At 40.2% G+C, this 17,405-nt stretch overlaps 1 protein-coding gene across 3 annotated transcripts in view; it reads left to right on the top strand.

The window, feature by feature from the left end:
- Positions 1-17,405, top strand: part of ACER3 (alkaline ceramidase 3) — a 55,475-nt gene that overhangs the window by 27,508 nt on the left and 10,562 nt on the right. For all 3 annotated transcript variants that reach the window (XM_048944310.1, XM_048944317.1, XM_048944328.1), the window contains 5 exons: positions 1,346-1,398; positions 3,035-3,116; positions 4,677-4,712; positions 13,798-13,856; positions 15,607-15,708. In XM_048944310.1, the coding sequence (XP_048800267.1) occupies positions 1,346-1,398; positions 3,035-3,116; positions 4,677-4,712; positions 13,798-13,856; positions 15,607-15,708 (332 nt within the window). The remainder of the gene's footprint in view (positions 1-1,345; positions 1,399-3,034; positions 3,117-4,676; positions 4,713-13,797; positions 13,857-15,606; positions 15,709-17,405) is intronic.

The raw sequence follows: 17,405 nt of genomic DNA, 5'->3' as shown, positions 1-17,405 counted from the left end.
TCACCTATTGGAAGTGACTTTCCATGGGTCAGACATACATGGCTGCTGGCTCGAGAGGCACCGGCGGTACGTTCGAAGAAGAGCAAGACCTGCCCTTTCAGTGACTTAGATCTGTTTAGCTGTATTGTGAAATATTTCCTGAAGTTCCTGTGACCAAACCCAAGGAAAGCTTTATAGTTCATGCCTTGGAGAATTCATCTTCAGTAAAGAACTAGCTCACTTTTCCCAATATAAATATTCAGTACTAAAAGAAGCTTTTTGCCTTTGCAATTCAACCAGTGCTCCCAAATGGAGGAGGATCAGGTTGGCCATACAGAAAAACAAGATTGTGAACTAGCTAACTATCCTTTACCAGTAATGGGAAGGGAGTTTCTGTACAAACATGGCCATCGACGACTTTCAGCATGGTGGAGGAAATAGATCAAAACGGCTTTGCATCTGGTTCTTGTTTTTCTTAGGAAAAAGTCCATTGTGTTGTGGGAGTAACAGTTCTAAGGTGGCCCTGTGTTAGTTTTTAATCCATGATCAGAAGCAGTAGACCTTCACTGATGCATTCGCTTGCTTTTGCATTTTCCTGATTTTCAGTCCTTCACTGAGAAATCAGTCAACTGTGTTACGAGCAGAAATGTGGTGGTGTTCTTTGAGAACAATTTTAGGATAGAATAATGCTATAAAGTTGTGTGAGTTTCTTTCTTTTTATTTTCCCCTCTTGGATAAATACATCACAATGCAGAGTGTATGTGTACCTGTTATTGAGAAATCACCTACAACTGTTTTAATTCCATCAAAATTGAGGTGGAGAAATAACACTGATCCCCAAAATAATAAAAAAATATTTAAAGTAAGACATTATTTGGCAGTCACAATATGAAAAACAAGCCCACAAATCAGCAGAAAAAGCCATCTCAGAATTAAAACAGTGTCAGAAATTACCAAAATTAGGAAGTAAACCTTTGAGCGTATTTCAGGGTGCTTCGTAATGGCCTCAAGATTTGTTTTGCATTCTGAAACAATTATATCATTACAGTTTGTTGAAGTTTGTATAGAAGCAGCTTGTATAGAATGTATTGTAGAAGCTTGTATAGAATGCGACTGCATCGAGCAGGATCCAAGTGATGTGGTCATAATGTAATGTAATATTCGAAAGATCCAGTGTAATTAGCTTATTAATATAGTAACATTTCAGTAGTTGAATAGGAGTTGATACTGCCTCATACTGAAGTTCATTTGAGAAGGGGAAATCGAAATGATGTAAAAGTCCTATTTTCTTAAGTCTTCTGTCTCCTTAATTAACTTACACAAGTTAAAAGCAGTTTACATGTTTTGATGTCTCTGCTTTTTGTAGCTGTTGGATGAGCTGCCAATGATATACAGTTGTTGTGTGTTTGTCTACTGCCTGTAAGTATTTGTTAAATGTTTTTTTTTTTTCCTGAATATTTTTGAAATAGTAGATTTTATAACATGGCATATGTGGAGCTCAACAGAGAGGCTGACATTGAGGCTTTCAATGAGATCTCAATTTTGCCAATAGTACAGCATTGTGATTGGCCATTAGAGCACCAAGTTGACTTAAATCCTTGTTTTTGCTACTTTAGAGATGTCTTCCTAGTGTTTAGCAGGAAAGCATTAAAGAGTTGCACTGCATCCAACCAGACCGGTGGCACTTGGTATGTAAACAGCTGACATAAGAAAATCACTTCAGCAGTACCAATGAAATTATCAACGTGGCAATTAATTGCAGCCATGTTTTTATGACATAGTCTGGCTTTACATGCAGATTTCAGTTTTCTGGTTAAACCTGCTTTCCACTCATCTAGAAAAGTAAAGCAAAAAAAGGCATGAAGTGCAAATTTTGTGAAGAATGTCCTGGAACGTGCATGACAGCTTAATGCTATGCCAGGATGGTTTGTACTGTTTAATTTCAGGAATAATGTGGCATTTAGTAGAGATACAGTAAGTTATTTTTCTTGCCTGTTGCTGCAAGGCCTGGATGGAATACGGTTTGTTCCATTGCTTGGAAAATCTAAATGATTAAAAGGACCCGTTGCAGACAGAAATTAATTGTCTTGTTGCTTCTGAACGTGTGATCAAATATTCAACTTGCAAACTGGATATCTTTTTTGTAAAGGGTACAGGTTGCTTGCAGTGGAGATGGGCTGAGATAGAACTAAATCTGCATCTTGTGGAAATTACCATCAGTTTGTGATTCATACATTAGTATGATTTGTACAGACTGAGGAGCAGAATAATAATGTCTCTGTTACAGTTTTCCATTGTAGCTCCCTGTCTCCTTGAAATTGCCTTTGCATTCATTTTGTCTGATTTGAGTGTGATTGGAGAAAGGATAAGAAGAGGCTTTAGAAAGCCAATTGAAAAAATAATCACGCTCATTCTGTGCAGTGGTTGTCTTCAAAAGCACTGAACTCTGTTAATGCACATCCAGCTCTAACAAGACTCTACGTTTGGTTGGTAGTAATTAAAATGCTGTGAAGAACGAGCTAATGCTTGGTTCAGGAGGCCTTTAATAATCGTTCTGGTTTTCTTGGAGGTAGTTGGGGTGGTTCTGCATGGGATTCTCCCTCACACATCATTCCAACCCAGTGGCTCTCAGGCCATGCAATTACTTTGGCATTGCATTTTGCAGTGTAACAGATTGTGCTGCCTCACAGATTATAATTCAGATATTTCTACACTTTTTTTTTTTTAATCCATGCTGGTATCTTTTCCAAAAGCTTATGAACTGAAGAGTTTGCTGTTTTGTAAGGTGGATCCTTTCCCACACTGACTTTAGCTCACAGACGTAATGCTTTGGGGCACTTGCATTGCATTTCAAACTCATTTCTAATTTGTCACCCATCACCCCTTAAGCACCTTTGAAAAATGTTTATGCTTTCTCAATTTGTTCCACTGATTGGTTTATTTTCAGTACGTGTATAAGCTTACTGTTGGGTTTTTTGCTTGTTTGTTTTTGAAAAATACATCCTTTATGTGGTAAGTGACAAATGTTATCTCTCTCCTTTATGTTCTGTTCCAGGTACGAATGTTTCAAGTACAAGAACACAGTCAATTATCCAATGCTTTTCATTTTAATAACATACAGCTTCATAGTCAGCATAGTAAGTAACTTTTTCTGATACCTCATTTTCACCTGCATGTTGGCAGCCTCCTGTCCCACAGCAATCCTGAGTCACTCCCACTGCCAGTGAAGAATGACTGTTGTGGGAAAATTACATATTGGCCTTAGTAAACTGAAACCTCTCTCTCTAAGCTACTAAACAGAATAAACGAAGAGGAAACAATGCAGTAATCCAATTGCTAGAATAAGAATGTGACGAAAACAATCCTTTTAGGACTGAGGAGTCCTTTTACAGGGCTGAAGCACCTCCCCTATGAAGACAGGCTGAGGGAGCTGGGCTTGTTCAGCATGGAGAAAGGAAGGCTGTGGGGTGACCTCACTGCAGCCTTTCAGTACCCCAAGGGAGCCTACAAACAGGAAGGGAACCAACTCTTTGGAAGGGTTGATAACTGCAGGACAAGGGGAAATGGTTTGAAGTTGGGGGAGGGAAGATTTAGGTTGGATGTCAGGGTGAAATTCTTTACAGAGAGAGTGGTGAGGTGCTGGAACAGCTGCCCAGAGAGGCTGTGGATGCCCTGTCCATCCCTGGAGGTGTTCAAGGCCAGATTGGAGGGGGCCCTGGGCAGCCTGGTGTAGTATTAAATGTGGAAGTTGGTGGCTCTGCCTGTGGCAGGGGAGGTTGGAGCTTCATGATCCTTGAGGTCCCTTCCAACCCAAGCCATTTTATGATTCTATGATTCCTTTTAGGTCCCTGAGGAAAGCTCTTTGACAAAAGTGGTAATAATCCTGTTTATCAGGCTGCAAGAAGTGAACTGTAATGGACTGTTGTATTGAGGGGTGTTTTGAAACAACAGCCCAAATAGAAAGGAGCATTGCTGATTAAGAAATGAGATTCAACACGGTTTCAATTCTTCTAACTTGATTCCCTTCTCAATGCAAACAGCTACCTGCTCAATCAAAATGACTTTTGCACAGGCTGTCAGCCACAGATGAAATCTCTTTCTTTATTTTTGATAAAGGTTATTTTATTAAAATAGTAATGCAGGTCTTTTTCCTTTGAAAGACTTCTCTTTTACAACTCCTAAGCTTTCTTTTCTTTACACTTGTGGCATGCCTAGGGCACGTTGCCTTTCTGTCTCCAAAAACAGAGCATAAATGCACTGTGTGACCAACGTATCTATTAACTACTGGCTTTTGGTAAAAAGAACTGGAATGTTATTGTCAAAAACATTTGTAATAGCAAATCAAAGCAAAGTACATCATCTTCTTGCAATGCTTATCTGCAATGTGCCTGGCAATTTCTGTATTTTAATTGTTTTTGTGTGTTGTAAGTCTGTTAAATGAGAGGAGGTCTTAGATGTTAATATCTCTATTTGTGCTTCCAAATGTTCCAAAGTAACTCCATAGTTTAAAATGGATTGAAGAAACCCCAGATTTTGCCAGATGAAACTTCAAATGTTTAATCAGCTTTAATGGTATATGGGTAGGCCCTCATTTTTATTCTAACAAACAAACCTTGGCTGTTTAATCAGTAATTTAAATCAGTAATGTTATGGTTGTTCTCTGTTGCAACTTATCTATCTCTTTTTAATCTTTGCAGGTTTACTTAAGATTGAAACAGCCTGTGTTCCATCAGGTAAGCCTTGCTCTGTTGGAGAAGCTGGTTTTGTTTAAACCATGTTATTTTAGTGGAATGTCATGTAGGGTGCTACAGCTGGAAGGAAGAATGGAAGGTAAACACCATTTGCTTTTTACATAGTCTTTAGGCAGCACTGCTGCCTGTCCCATTGCCATCCTGTTTCTTGATGACCTGAAAAACTGGTAGGTTTGATACGTGTTGTTTCAGTATTTGACCTAGTAGCCTACATGTTTCTTCATCAGTGTAATAAATGTAACAAGAGGAAGGCCTTAATGAGTCCTGATCTGCTTTATTCTATTACTGGCTGCTGTGAAACTGCAACATGGCATAGGCAGTTTAGCCCCATGGTCTTTTCATCCTTTTTCAATATCAACTTTCTTTTTTTAATTATTCAATTTTAATTTGTATAAATTCAAGCTGTATTTAAATGGAGAATATTTACAGGGCTATGCAGTGACCTTGTTGCTATTGATTCTGTCCCGTCTGCTATTGATGGGCTGAGAGGGCTGGTGCCCTGCAGCCTGGAGAAGAGAAGGCTCCAAGGAAACCTTATAGCAGCTTTCCAGAACCTGAAGGGGCCTACAGGAAAGCTGGGGAGGAACTTTTTATGAGGCCAAGTAGCAGCAAGATGAGGGAAAATGATTTTAAACTGGAAGAGGGTAGATGTAGCATAGATATTAGGAAGCAATTCTTTACTGTGAGGGTGGTGAGACACTGGCAGAGGTTGCCCAGTGAGGTTGTGGATGTCCTCTCCCTCGAAGCACTCAAGGCCAGGCTGGATGGGGCTGTGAGCAACCTGATCTGGGGAGAGATGTCCCTGCATATAGCAGGGGGTTGGAACTAGATGATCTTCAAGGTCCCTTAGAACCCAAACCATTCTATGATTCTACGACTCTCTGGTTGTACAGACTTAATAAAACATTTGGTACAGGCTCTTTTGTTGCTACACTGTCCAAAATTATTAAAGTGCATCTGCTGGTGTCAGGTTAGGACGTGCATCGCTTGGCCATTCAAAGGACTTTAGAAGTCGTGCTTGCTTGTCTATGCCATGTGTAGCTTTCCTTCCTTTATGACTTTTTTTTATTAAGGATAACAGCAGAAAAATTGCTGAGCAAAATCACGGAGCTCTTTGCGGGATAGAGCTTTAAAGCCTTAATTTCAGAAATTGGTAGTGCTGTCACTTGTCAAATGGTGCGTGCTTCATCAGCAGTCATAAAAATGATGCATGCTTCCTGTTGCTGGATTAGTAAAGTGCTGGAGAATAAAGTAAATTCTCAATTGCTCCAAATGATCTGTCTTGGAAAGAGGAATTGTTAACACTACCTGTAGATAAAAAAGACTTGCAGGTGTTTTTTACCCTGTTTATTAAACTCCATTTTACCATCCTGGTTTTCTTTTTGTCAGGAAGATATTAGGCAGGGTGAAAATTGCAGTTTCTGATACTTTTACTGAGCTGACTGTAACTAGCTTTGAATGAAGAGATTTTAAATATATATATTTTTTTACAATAGCAGAATCTACTACTGATGTTGGACTGTTTTATTTCTCTAATTACCTACTCAACCTACATTTACTGCAATAAGTATATCACAGCTTCATTGTAGCTCAGTTTGGAGTGTTCACTTAGATATAGTTCCATATGACAGATATTAAGATAAATATTACGACTTGTCTGGAAAGAGGAACGGGGAAACTTTAACTTGCTGCCCCAAAGCACTAATTTTTTGCAACTGGTTTCTGTTTGGTTCTGTGTATGAATTCCCTGTAATAACTTATACGTGAAGAATCAATGTAGAAAAGATTTAGGCCGGTATAAGTGCTGAACTTCTATAACTCTTTCCAAATTGATTTTTATGCAGAACATGCAGTTATGGCCAAATACCAAAGTCTGAAGTACTGCAGACATTTTTTTTCATAATCTGTGCCAAATATGTTGTAAATCTGGAGGAAACATTACTCTGACTCACAGCTAAGCAAGGTTATTTTCTTAATTCTTGTCCTCTGCATAATTACAGTAGGTATTTTCCAGCTGAATGAGTTGTATAGTCTTGAAGGTTAAGTATTAAATTTGTTTGTACCTCATATTGTAGCCTATACTCTCAGTCCCAAGCTGTATGAGAGAGCAGCGTTAGGACTTAAAACAGCATTTGATTCCTCTATTTGTGGTCATCATCATTTGCCAACCTTGCAGAAAGGAGAATAATCCCGTGGACGCCTTGGTATTGTACATTGTTACGGTGTGTTTTTTCCTCTAAATGAAGAGCAGCAGGACTCTTTGAAAGGGCAGATAATAGCAGTGCAAGGGGAAATGGTTTTAAGCTGAAGAAGAGAAGATTTAGGTTGGATATCAGGGGGAAGCTCTTTACTCAGAGTAGAGAGTGGTGAGGTGCTGGAACAGCTGCCCAGAGAGGCTGTGGATGCTTCATCCATCCTTGGAGGTGTTCAAGGCCAGGTTGGATGGGGTCCTGGGCTGCTATGAAATGTGGAGGTTGGTGGCCCTGCCTGCGGCGGGAGGGTTGGAGCTTCATGATCCTTGAGGTCCCTTCCAACCCAAGCCATTCTATAATCCTCTGAAGAATGGGAGAGGATTCCATTATATTCAGTTGACAGGATCCAAGCTTCAGTTCTCAGTGAATTCCTTTCCACTTTACTTCCCAACTTGTGCTCATGAATTGCATATTGCCAACAGGGCATGAAGGGAATTCAGTTTGTTTCTCATGGTACCATGGCACTAGAGACCAACTTCTTATTCTCCATTCAGGTACTACAGGTGTGCAAGGGTCTCAATGATTCAGCCATGGAAGGAATGAGATGTGCATTTTAGTTAGCTGGGTACTACACATCACTAGAAGGAGAAAACACTTAAAAACTGATCTGTAGGCTTTCTTTCTTTTTTTCTGTTTCATCAATTAATCAAACAAGATAGCACTAGTCTTTACAGGCTTGTATTGTTCTGCTTATATCAAAATTTCTACAGCTAAAGCATTGTTTTACCTAATTTCCATGCTAAACAGGCACAGGTCCCAGTTCTATAGATGTTCTGAAGCCAGCATCATTGACCTCTCCTCTCCCAGCCAGCACAACGATTTACTGTCTGATGGGGAAATGAACAGGTTAAAACTGTTCAGAGTTAGCTTTAAATCAGATTAGCTGCTTATCCCTGTTGCGTGCTTGTACCACGTGTATATTTGTGCTTATGGAAGGAAAGAGATGAAGGAAGATTGGTTGCAGGCATGGAATTGTCCACAGACAAGTTAAAGGCAACCCTTTAAGCAGAAAAAATGTCCTGAACAGTTAAATTTTAAGACTTATGTATCACTGGTGGCCTTCTAGTATGTTATGGCCTAGCATGCTATCATCTGCAAAGCATTTTCCATCCAGATTTATGTACTTGCTCCATGTGGGATGCTGGCTGTACAACTGAAGGGCTCAAAATCTTCATTCAGTGAGTGGGCCAAGCTACATGAATAATGAAATAAATGTAAAATCCTTTATTATTTGCACAGTCATCTGCTGCAGGAGTTTGAAGCAAATTTCTAACAGAGTTAGTTAAAAGGTAAACTGAAAATTAAATGAAGCCTAACCTGACAGCTTTTTTTTGACAGCTGTTTTTTCCACATTAGGAAACACAGTTTAAAAATCTTTTGTATAGACATTACAAAAGTGTTGATATGTTCTCCCATGAATAACAGAGCAAGCTGGAGAAGGAGATCAGTATGAGAATTGCAAATATGGTAAGGGAGTGAGTAGTGCAAAATGACTAAGGGAGATGATGAAAGCCAGACTTGGTCTGGACTTTCTCAGATTGGTTATGGGAGTGTTTTTATTTAATGACCTGTAGCAGGAAAAGAGTCACATCCTGATGGTATTTATGATGATACAGATCTCAGAGACATTACTAAGTACAGAGGAGGATGAAGAGTGAACTGGGAGACCTGGAGGACTAACACTGCTGAAGAGGGAGTGGGATCTGAAATGACTCGGAATGGAAGAACTGATGGGCACATACCAGCTACTGTTGTCATAAGCTGTGCACAGATCACTCAAGGAGAAGAGAGCCTGGATGTGTTTGCTGATCACAGCATAATAATATGACCTGTGAATTTTCTGCAGCAATGATAGAAGTAAACCACGTGTACTGGATTTTCAAGTTAAGGTGATTTTAGATAGAGGGAGTGAGTGTGAGAGGAAAAGATATTTCATTTGCTTAAATGAATAAAATTATCTTCAGTGGTGTCTTAAGCATACAAATGGAAAGAAGAAAGAAGAATAACTTAGGCTAATACGAAACTTGAGATGGGAGCCTGAAACTGAATGAAGAGTGTGTTGTGGCACAGCATAACACATTTGGACTTACAGGCTCCTATTTTTTTAGGGAATATCTGTGGGCAGCACACAGAGTCCTGCAGCTCTCCAGAGTCCTTCCTGCTAAGGCAGCAGCCAGTTGTAGCCTTTTGCCTTAATGATATTGTACCTCACAGTGGTTTCCTGCTTTCTACATGCTCGGGTTGCCAAGCAATCTGTTAAAAATGACCTTTTCAGAGCATATTTTCACCGCAGAGCTTTTCATACTCAGGCACTGTCCTGCTAAAGAACAAGTATAAAATGAATTGTGTGAAATTTTACTCTTAAGTTACATGGCCTCACTTCTAGAAAACAAGTACAGCTTTCACTCTGGCAAGTACCTGCACAATAGCTTAGGGAGCGTGGAAAGATGTTCAGAATCTACAAAGGATGAGCTCTATGAGTCATTGAAGAGGAAACCAAGAAAAACTGCTGCAAACCGTGTCCCAGGAGCTCTGGAAGGCTGCTCAGCACCATGCAGCAGCAGTAACTTGCATGTCACGTTGATGTAATTAATACCAAACCTGGTGAATCTGGTTTGGCTCAGTAATGAGCTGTTGGTGCCACATGTAGTGCTGAGCTGCGATAAGACTGTGCTCAGATACTCAGTGTTACTGTAGGAGTTGCCCTTCCTTTTTACCTCTGCTCAGATGTCTTTTCTAGAAATGCATGAATACGTAGAAGTCTGGTGCCTTTGCTGTAAATCTCAAATATGGTTTCTAGCTTCAAGTAATACTTCTTGATAGGTGGTTGGGATATTGATAGGTAAGTAATGCCATGATCCCCAAACCTGCAAATGTGATTCCCAAAGTGTGCACGAATATTTGAGGCTGATGAATTTGTTAGCAGAGAATGGACTGGAGGTTAGGAGCAGAAGAAGTAGAAGTGGAAAGAACAGGTTTTCTGTACTAGAAAGTAGATGAAGAACCAGTTTTATACATTTCCCCTGGTGTGGAGGACAAAGCTTGTTTCTGATGTACACAAGAGCAAATCTGTTTGATTTGCTAAACTCTACATCATCTCAGAAACACTGCTGAATACTGAGTGCTGGAATGCTTGGGTCCCATTCGTAAATGAGAAGCGTGCTCTTCATTGTATGTCCTTTTCACCAGGTAATACTCAGTATGAAGAAGACTTTGAGTTTTTCCCCATCGGAAGGACAGGGGTGTGGAAGCTGAAATAATCATATCATAGAATCATAGAATGGCCTGTGTTGAGAAGGACCACAGTGCTCATCCAGTTCCAACCCCCCTGCTATGTGCAGGGTCACCAACCAGCAGACCAGGCTGCCCAGAGCCACATGCAGCCTGGCCTTGAATGCCTGCAGGGATGGGGCATCCACATCCTCCTTGGGCAAACCTGTTCCAGTAGAGGGGAAACTGTAAACGGATAACAAAAGAAAAGGTTCTACTGTTTTCTTTTGTTTAAATTGTAGTGAGGTGTTCTTTTGCTTACAATTTAAAGGCACTGTAAGGCAGAATTGCACAAAGCTTGCTTGGGTGTTCCAGTGTCACTGAAGTGATACATTAAAGAACAACAAAAAAAGGGAACTGAAGGAGTTGAGAAATTTGAATAGACTTGAATTACAGTAGATATTTTTTTATTTTGTACTGTATCCCTTGAGTGGGCAGATAATACCTGAGATACTTTTTTGGCATATTTAAAATAGTAAATCCATGGGTGGTAGAGGAATAAAAGTAAACACTGCTCCCAAAAGTATAAACTAATTTATGCTGCGCTGTTTATAGATACCTAGTAAGCAAAAGCTGTCATAAGACGTGCATATCGTAGCAACACCTCCTGGATGTTTGTCTGTGGTGTGAAGAGAAGGATTGGAGCACACAGAGCAGAACACTGTTGTTCCAGTCTTTCATGGGCTTTTAAGCATGAATGTTGTGTTTTACTGCTTACAACCTATTTGTGTGGGGGAGTGCAAAAGGAAAGAAATTGTAGTGTCAGCTGTGCACAAGTTTTTCTTTATAGTCGTTGCAAGGTTCCTTTTTTCCTTCCTACATTAAGCCTGTCCCCTTCTACAAGCATTTAAGAGATACGGAGCCACTGGCTCTACATTTTTCAGAGCTTTCCCTTTTACCTGCTTTTAGGAGCTGCAAAAATAGTATTTATAGCCAGTGTTTTACATTGGCTTTAGGCTGGCTCTAAACTGCGTTTCTGTGGACTTAATCTAGCACTGTTTATTGCTTTCTTGTATGAAGGAACTGAGAGAAGTTACATAGAAAAAGCTTGAAGGTCATTCAGTTGGACTAGATGATCTTTTCCAGCCTTAATGATTATGATCCTCTTAAGCAGATTGGTAAAAGTCTCTCACTTCACATGTTATTTTTTTCTGTAACCATGCTGCAGAACTGTGTTTTGTCAATGCAGATTGTAGGTGAGAACCACAAGGAAATGAGGTCAGGCCAAGGAGCCTTCCCAGGAGCAGCTTCTTCTCTCTTAGAATAAATTACTGGATTTGGTTAGGAAAGCAAAAGTGCTTTGAAGTGAGTAAGATGCTATTCAAGAGCACTGTGCTATTGTAGCTTGGAAAGCAAATGGTATCCAGGGCTCCATCAGAAGAGGGGTGGCCAGCAGGGACAGGGAGGTGATTGTCCCCATCTACTCTGCTCTTGTGAGGCCCCATCTGCAGCACTGTGCCCAGATCTGGAGCCCCCAGCACAAGAGAGACAGGGAGCTGTTGGAGAGGGTCAAGAGAAGGGCCACAAAGATGATCAGGGGACTGGAGCACCTCTCCTATGAAGACAGGCTGAGGGAGCTGGGCTCGTTCAGTCTGGAGAAAAGAAGGCTGCAGGGTGACCTCATTGCAGCCTTTCAGTACCCCAAGGGAGCCTACAAACAGGAGGGGAATCAACTCTTTGGAAGGGTAGACAACAGCAGGACAAGGGGAAATGGTTTGAAGTTGGGGGAGGGAAGATTTAGGCTGGATGTCAGGGCGAAGTTCTTTACAGAGAGAGTGGTGAGGTGCTGGAACAGCTGCCCAGAGAGGCTGTGGATGCCCCGTCCATCCCTGGAGGTGTTCAAGGCCAGGTTGGATGGGGCCCTGGACAGCCTGGTGTAGCATTAAATGTGGAGGTTGGTGGCCCTACTTGTGGCAGCGGGGTTGGAGCTTCGTGATCTTTGAGGTCCCCTCCAACCCAGGCCATTCTGTGATTTAACTGTATTTGTATTTGTCATTGTGATGGAGAGGCAAACTCCTAGCAATGGGGAATTGCAGCAGCGCATGGAGCACTCAGCAGTGAGCAGTCCCAACACCACATCCCCTTTCCAACTTCAGATGGCACTGATCAGCACTCAATACCAGGGCCATACCTAGCAGTGATTTATGTGCTGCACTCCAACAGGGGAATTAGTTTACAGTTTTGTGTAAAAGTACAAGCCAGAACAAATTAGCTTTTCCAAATAGTTTTGCTTTGTTTACAGAGCAGTATGCACGTAGCAATAGTGTAGTTACTGAATTTATCTCATGCTGAATCCAAATAGAGAGCTGCTGAGCTGAATGGCTTTACATAGTCAATATTGGAACTTCTGTCTGTTGTCAAACACAAGGAATCCGTTGTCTGTCGTGTTCTGAATGTATGCACTGATAATACAGTATGTGCTACTAACCTCGTCATTAAAGCTAAAGCGAGTTTGGAAGGTGGTCTTTATGGATTTCTGAATGGTAGGTTTTATTAAATGCTGTTACAGCAGTCTGTTTTGTGTCAGGTGAATGGCTGCGTGCTTATGCTTGTGGGATATTAATAGTTGAATGCTCCAGTTATGGCAGAGCCTTGAAGACAGTGTAGTCTAAAAGAAGGAAAGTGGTGAGGTTGACAGAATGTGGTGAAGACGCTGGTATGTAAACCAACTGTTCTGTTAGGTTTAGTGGGTTTTTATCACAGTAAAGTGATGCCACTGGTGTCTGAAAATCCTCCGTGCTGCATTGGCTTCTGCACCACTGCTCAGGCGTGGCACACTCCATTGCTTCACTTTGTTAATCCGTATTGTCTTGGAGGTGGTATCATGTGAATCCTAAGGCTGTGGAGGAAGAAACGGAGAGTGATTCGAAGATCATGAGGCAGGAAAGAAATGAGTACTTTGACCTTTTATTTGTCAGTCCATTACATTCAACTTCATTGAGCTTACAGTGAGACAGATGTTGCTCATGGGACTTCTCAGAGCATGCAGCCTTTTCTCTGTATGTGTAGAATGAATCCTAGCAATTTGGGAATAGATGATTTCAAATGCTCCCTGGAAAGTTCTTTTCATGCTGGTGCTCAGTGTGGGCACAGTGCATAGACTCTTGAAGTGTTTGCCTTCAGAAAAAATATTAAACGTACGTGAAGGAAGTATAAATTTCAAGTGTGTTTTCAACTGATGCTTATGCAAGCAGGGGTTAAAATTTACAGTTACAGAACAAGTAATGGGAGTGAGTTGCTGTTTTGAAGCCAAGGTGTTTACTGAGTGCCATCTAGCGTTTGCTTTCTAATTCAAAGAAACGAAACAGCAGCTTTCCACAACTGACTTTTCCCATAATTGGACACACAGTGTGATTATAACTTTGTTTCTATTTGTCTGTTCTATAGGCATTCTCTTTGGGTTGACCCAAAGAGAAATTTAGCAGGGATTCTATTTTCTTCAAGCTAAGAAATAACAGTCAAGATGCGAACAGTTTTATTCATTTAGTCTTTTATAAAGTCTCTTGAATGCCACTGCTGATCTTTATCTCTGCTTTTATTTACAGATCATGTATGGAACACTAGTTTCTATTATAGTTCTGCGATCTGTTTATATAGTATTATGGTAAGTGTTATTACATGCTACTAGTAACTCAACATTATTAGGTACATCTTAGCATGTGTATCTTTTCTGGTGGTCATAACATGGGAAATGAGTGGTGGCAGAATTTCTTTAACAAGGTACACAGTGCTAATTCACAGTGCTCTGGTTGAAAGAGAATGCCCCACTTCCTTGCATTTTCTTGAAGCCAACAAGTTATCACCAAAACTTTGTTTTTGTTCCATATGTAACTGTTCAGGAACATGAGGAAAAACATAACAAAGCTGTGAATTTAAAGTGAATATGCTGAATCACCTTTCAATTGCAATTTCAGTTAATTTGGTTTGACTTTCCCCAAGAAATTTCCACAAACCAAGCATAAATGTTCGCAGGCTTCTGTTAAGCAAAAAACACTTAAGATGGATTGCGTGTTGCTTGCAGCTATAGAAACAACAGTTTAAAGATACTTTTCAAACCCATGAACATGGAAATGTTAATCATAGCATAGAGATCTTAAGTGATACTGCCTCTATTCTCATCCAAGGGGAATCAAGTTCGAGTCGATCTAATTTTATTCTTGTACAAGGATTCAGCACAGCTCTAATCATTTAGATTAAATCACTCCCTGTGTAGATAAGCTCTTGGGTCTGCTGACTTCTAAGTTCTGCGAATTCCCCTCTTGTGCATGCTCGTTATTTCTGAAACATTGCAATTATGGCACTACCAATAACGCCACCATCCTTCTAGGATTTCATCCAATGTTTTCCACCTGCAAAGTTAATCTCTGAAGTTCTGCCTACTTTTTCTCTTCGGTTTTAGAAGTTATGGAATATATTTTCTTAATTGACCAGATCACTTCATTGCAGCACTACAAAGACTGACTTCCCTTTTCAACTATACTGATGCAAACTGTGGTTAGAAAGTTGAAAAAGGGAAAGAAGCTTTGCTGTCCTTACAGTGCCCTTTCTCTTTGCGAGAAGCCAGCCCTGAGTATACTTTCAGGTTTACTTCCTCTCCGCGTTGCTAAAATGCATTTCTGTCTTTCTCTTTGTAATTCTAGCAGTTGTTCAAGCCTGTTCTATTAGATTGCTGTTTCTGCTTTACTGTTTTATTTGTTTAATATGTAGTAACTTCACTCTTACATTTTGTGTAATTCAGTTTACCCATGCACTGCTCATCCGTAACACAACAAACACGTAGGGGACAATTAGTGTAGAGGCAAAGTCTCTAGAAGACCAGTCCCAGAGAATGCAGTTTCAGCAGAAGCAGAGCAATATATGGACTTATTGGAGCACGTCCAGAGGAAAGCCACAAAAATGATCCAAGGGATTGAGAATGGAGGCAAACAAAGATAAATGGTTTTAAACTGAAACAGGAGAGATTTAGATTGGGTATAAGAAAATTCTTTTTTTTTTTTTTTTTTTAATTTTTATTTTTTTAATGATAAGGGTAGTGAAGCAGTGGTACAGGTTGCCCAGAGAGGCAGTGGATGCCCTGTCCCTGGATGAGACATTCCAGGTCAGACTGAATGGACCTCTGAGCACCTGATGGAACTGTAGTTGTTCCTGTTTATTGCAGGGAGGTGGATGTCCTTTAAGCTCAAAAATGTCCCTTCCAACTCAAATATTTTTGTGAATACTTGAATAGATGAAATTTGAAGTTGATATCTTCTTAAATGAAGCACTTTACATGTATGTTATAGTGTTTATGTATGCTACAGGCTGCCTTTAAAGCGTATTGAACTAAGCTCTATTATTTCTCTTTCTCTCTTTAGGGTATACCCATGGCTTAGAGGTCTAGGCTATACATCTTTAACTGTATTTCTGATGGGATTCTTCCTCTGGAATGTGGACAACATTTTTTGTGAGAAATTGAGGTGAGCACTTTCACTTTGTCTCGCTAGCTTGTAATCTTTTAGCTGTTTCTTTGCTCTGTATATTCAAGTCCATCTCATGGTAGGTTTGATAAGCTGCCTACAAAGCATTCACAAGGCTTTTATCCAGTTTGCTTATGACCAAATTCAGCACTGAACAGTTCTTTTAAAGTGTTCTTTTCTTATTCATGAATAGATTCCTTTTTTTTTTTTTTTTTTTTTAATAATAATAGGTATTTCTCTTTAACTTCAATTTAAATTGAGGGAAAGTAATGTCACTGAATTAATTTTGAGGATCTGTGCCTTACTGAAGTCTGCTCATCATACTTGATTTACTTGATTTCATCTGAATGAGATTTTTATCCTGCTTTTTTTTTTTTGTTTCTGATCTTATAGTTTCCTAGGAAGATATCAAAAACAGCAGTTCTGCAAGTTAAAGAGGTATCTGCTGCAATATATCTGTCACCAATAAATAGCAGCAATTTGAGTGTCTCAAAGAGCAGTAACTCTGTGAGCTGTTGCACTGTGCCTAGCTGTCATTATTAGCCTGAAGTCTTACAGTTTAGCACTGCAGAAGAGGCCAGAAAGACTTCATCTCTGTTTAGTCTATTGCCAAAGGGGGTAAAAAAAAAAACCAACAAAAACTGGCTTCCACATAAACCATGTAGGAGTCCACCATCTTGTTGAATGGCAGATGCTGTACGTGTGCATGAAAGAACACCAGACCAACACATTGATTTCTGAGTGCATCATCCCTTGGAGCTGGACAGCTTCCTAGCAGCACTTGTCTTTCACTTCACTGTGATGGTTATGTTCCACCACAAGCTGGAAGAATTGGACAGGTTGATGCCAGCAACAAGAAAATCCCATCTCGACTCTGTACATAACACAGAGAGGCTGACTCTCAGTGTACATAAAATACACTGTTATGTACTTGAGTCTGTGGTGTACAGAATTATCCTGTTAGGTTGCTTTGTTAGGCTCAGATCATAACATGCTGTAAGGAATCTTATGTTTTCCATCTGTCCCTTTTGGCTCTGTAAGTCTTGCAGTATTTTGAGCCAATTGATATGTAACTCCACCAGGATTTTCATTAAACTTGGGGAGGAAAAAAAAAAAAGGCAAAAAAAGCCCCTCTAAAAATACTTGATAAACTTGCATAGAAAGTTTATTTTCCAGCACAAGTGGGTAGGTATACAGTCAGTTTGCACATGCTGGCATCCAAGGTTGATTTTTGCAGCTGCATCAAATTGCTGGTGAGATTGTAGCACCCAATGCACCAAGCTGCTGAGTTCCTGGGTGTCTGTGGGGCTTTTGAGCTTGCCCTTAGACTCAGTGATTCCACCAGCTGCTGAAGCTCTTTTTTTCCACCCTGATTTTGTAAGGGGAAAAAAATGTTAGCGTATTTCCTGTCATACTTGTTTGGTTATGGTGCTGGAAAGAAAAATTAAGTTTGTTTACTGGCTTTAATAATCAGATGTCGTCAGACCCTTTGAATTTCTCTAAGTGCAATTATGATTTGAACATTCTGAAGTCATTCAGGCAGGGCAGAAGGCTGGTCCCAGTTGTGAAGAAGGTCAAGAAAGATTATTACATTTACAGGCCTGTCAGCCTCATTTGGGTGCTTGGTAAAATTATGGAAGAGGTTATTTTGAGAATTACTGAAAAGCACCTGTAAGGCAATGAAATCATTGGTCTCA

Source organism: Lagopus muta, chromosome 1 (assembly GCF_023343835.1).
Source record: "Lagopus muta isolate bLagMut1 chromosome 1, bLagMut1 primary, whole genome shotgun sequence".
Lineage (NCBI taxonomy): Eukaryota > Metazoa > Chordata > Aves > Galliformes > Phasianidae > Lagopus > Lagopus muta.
Note: the sequence above shows the minus strand (reverse complement) of the source record. Positions and strands in the feature narration are given on the sequence as shown.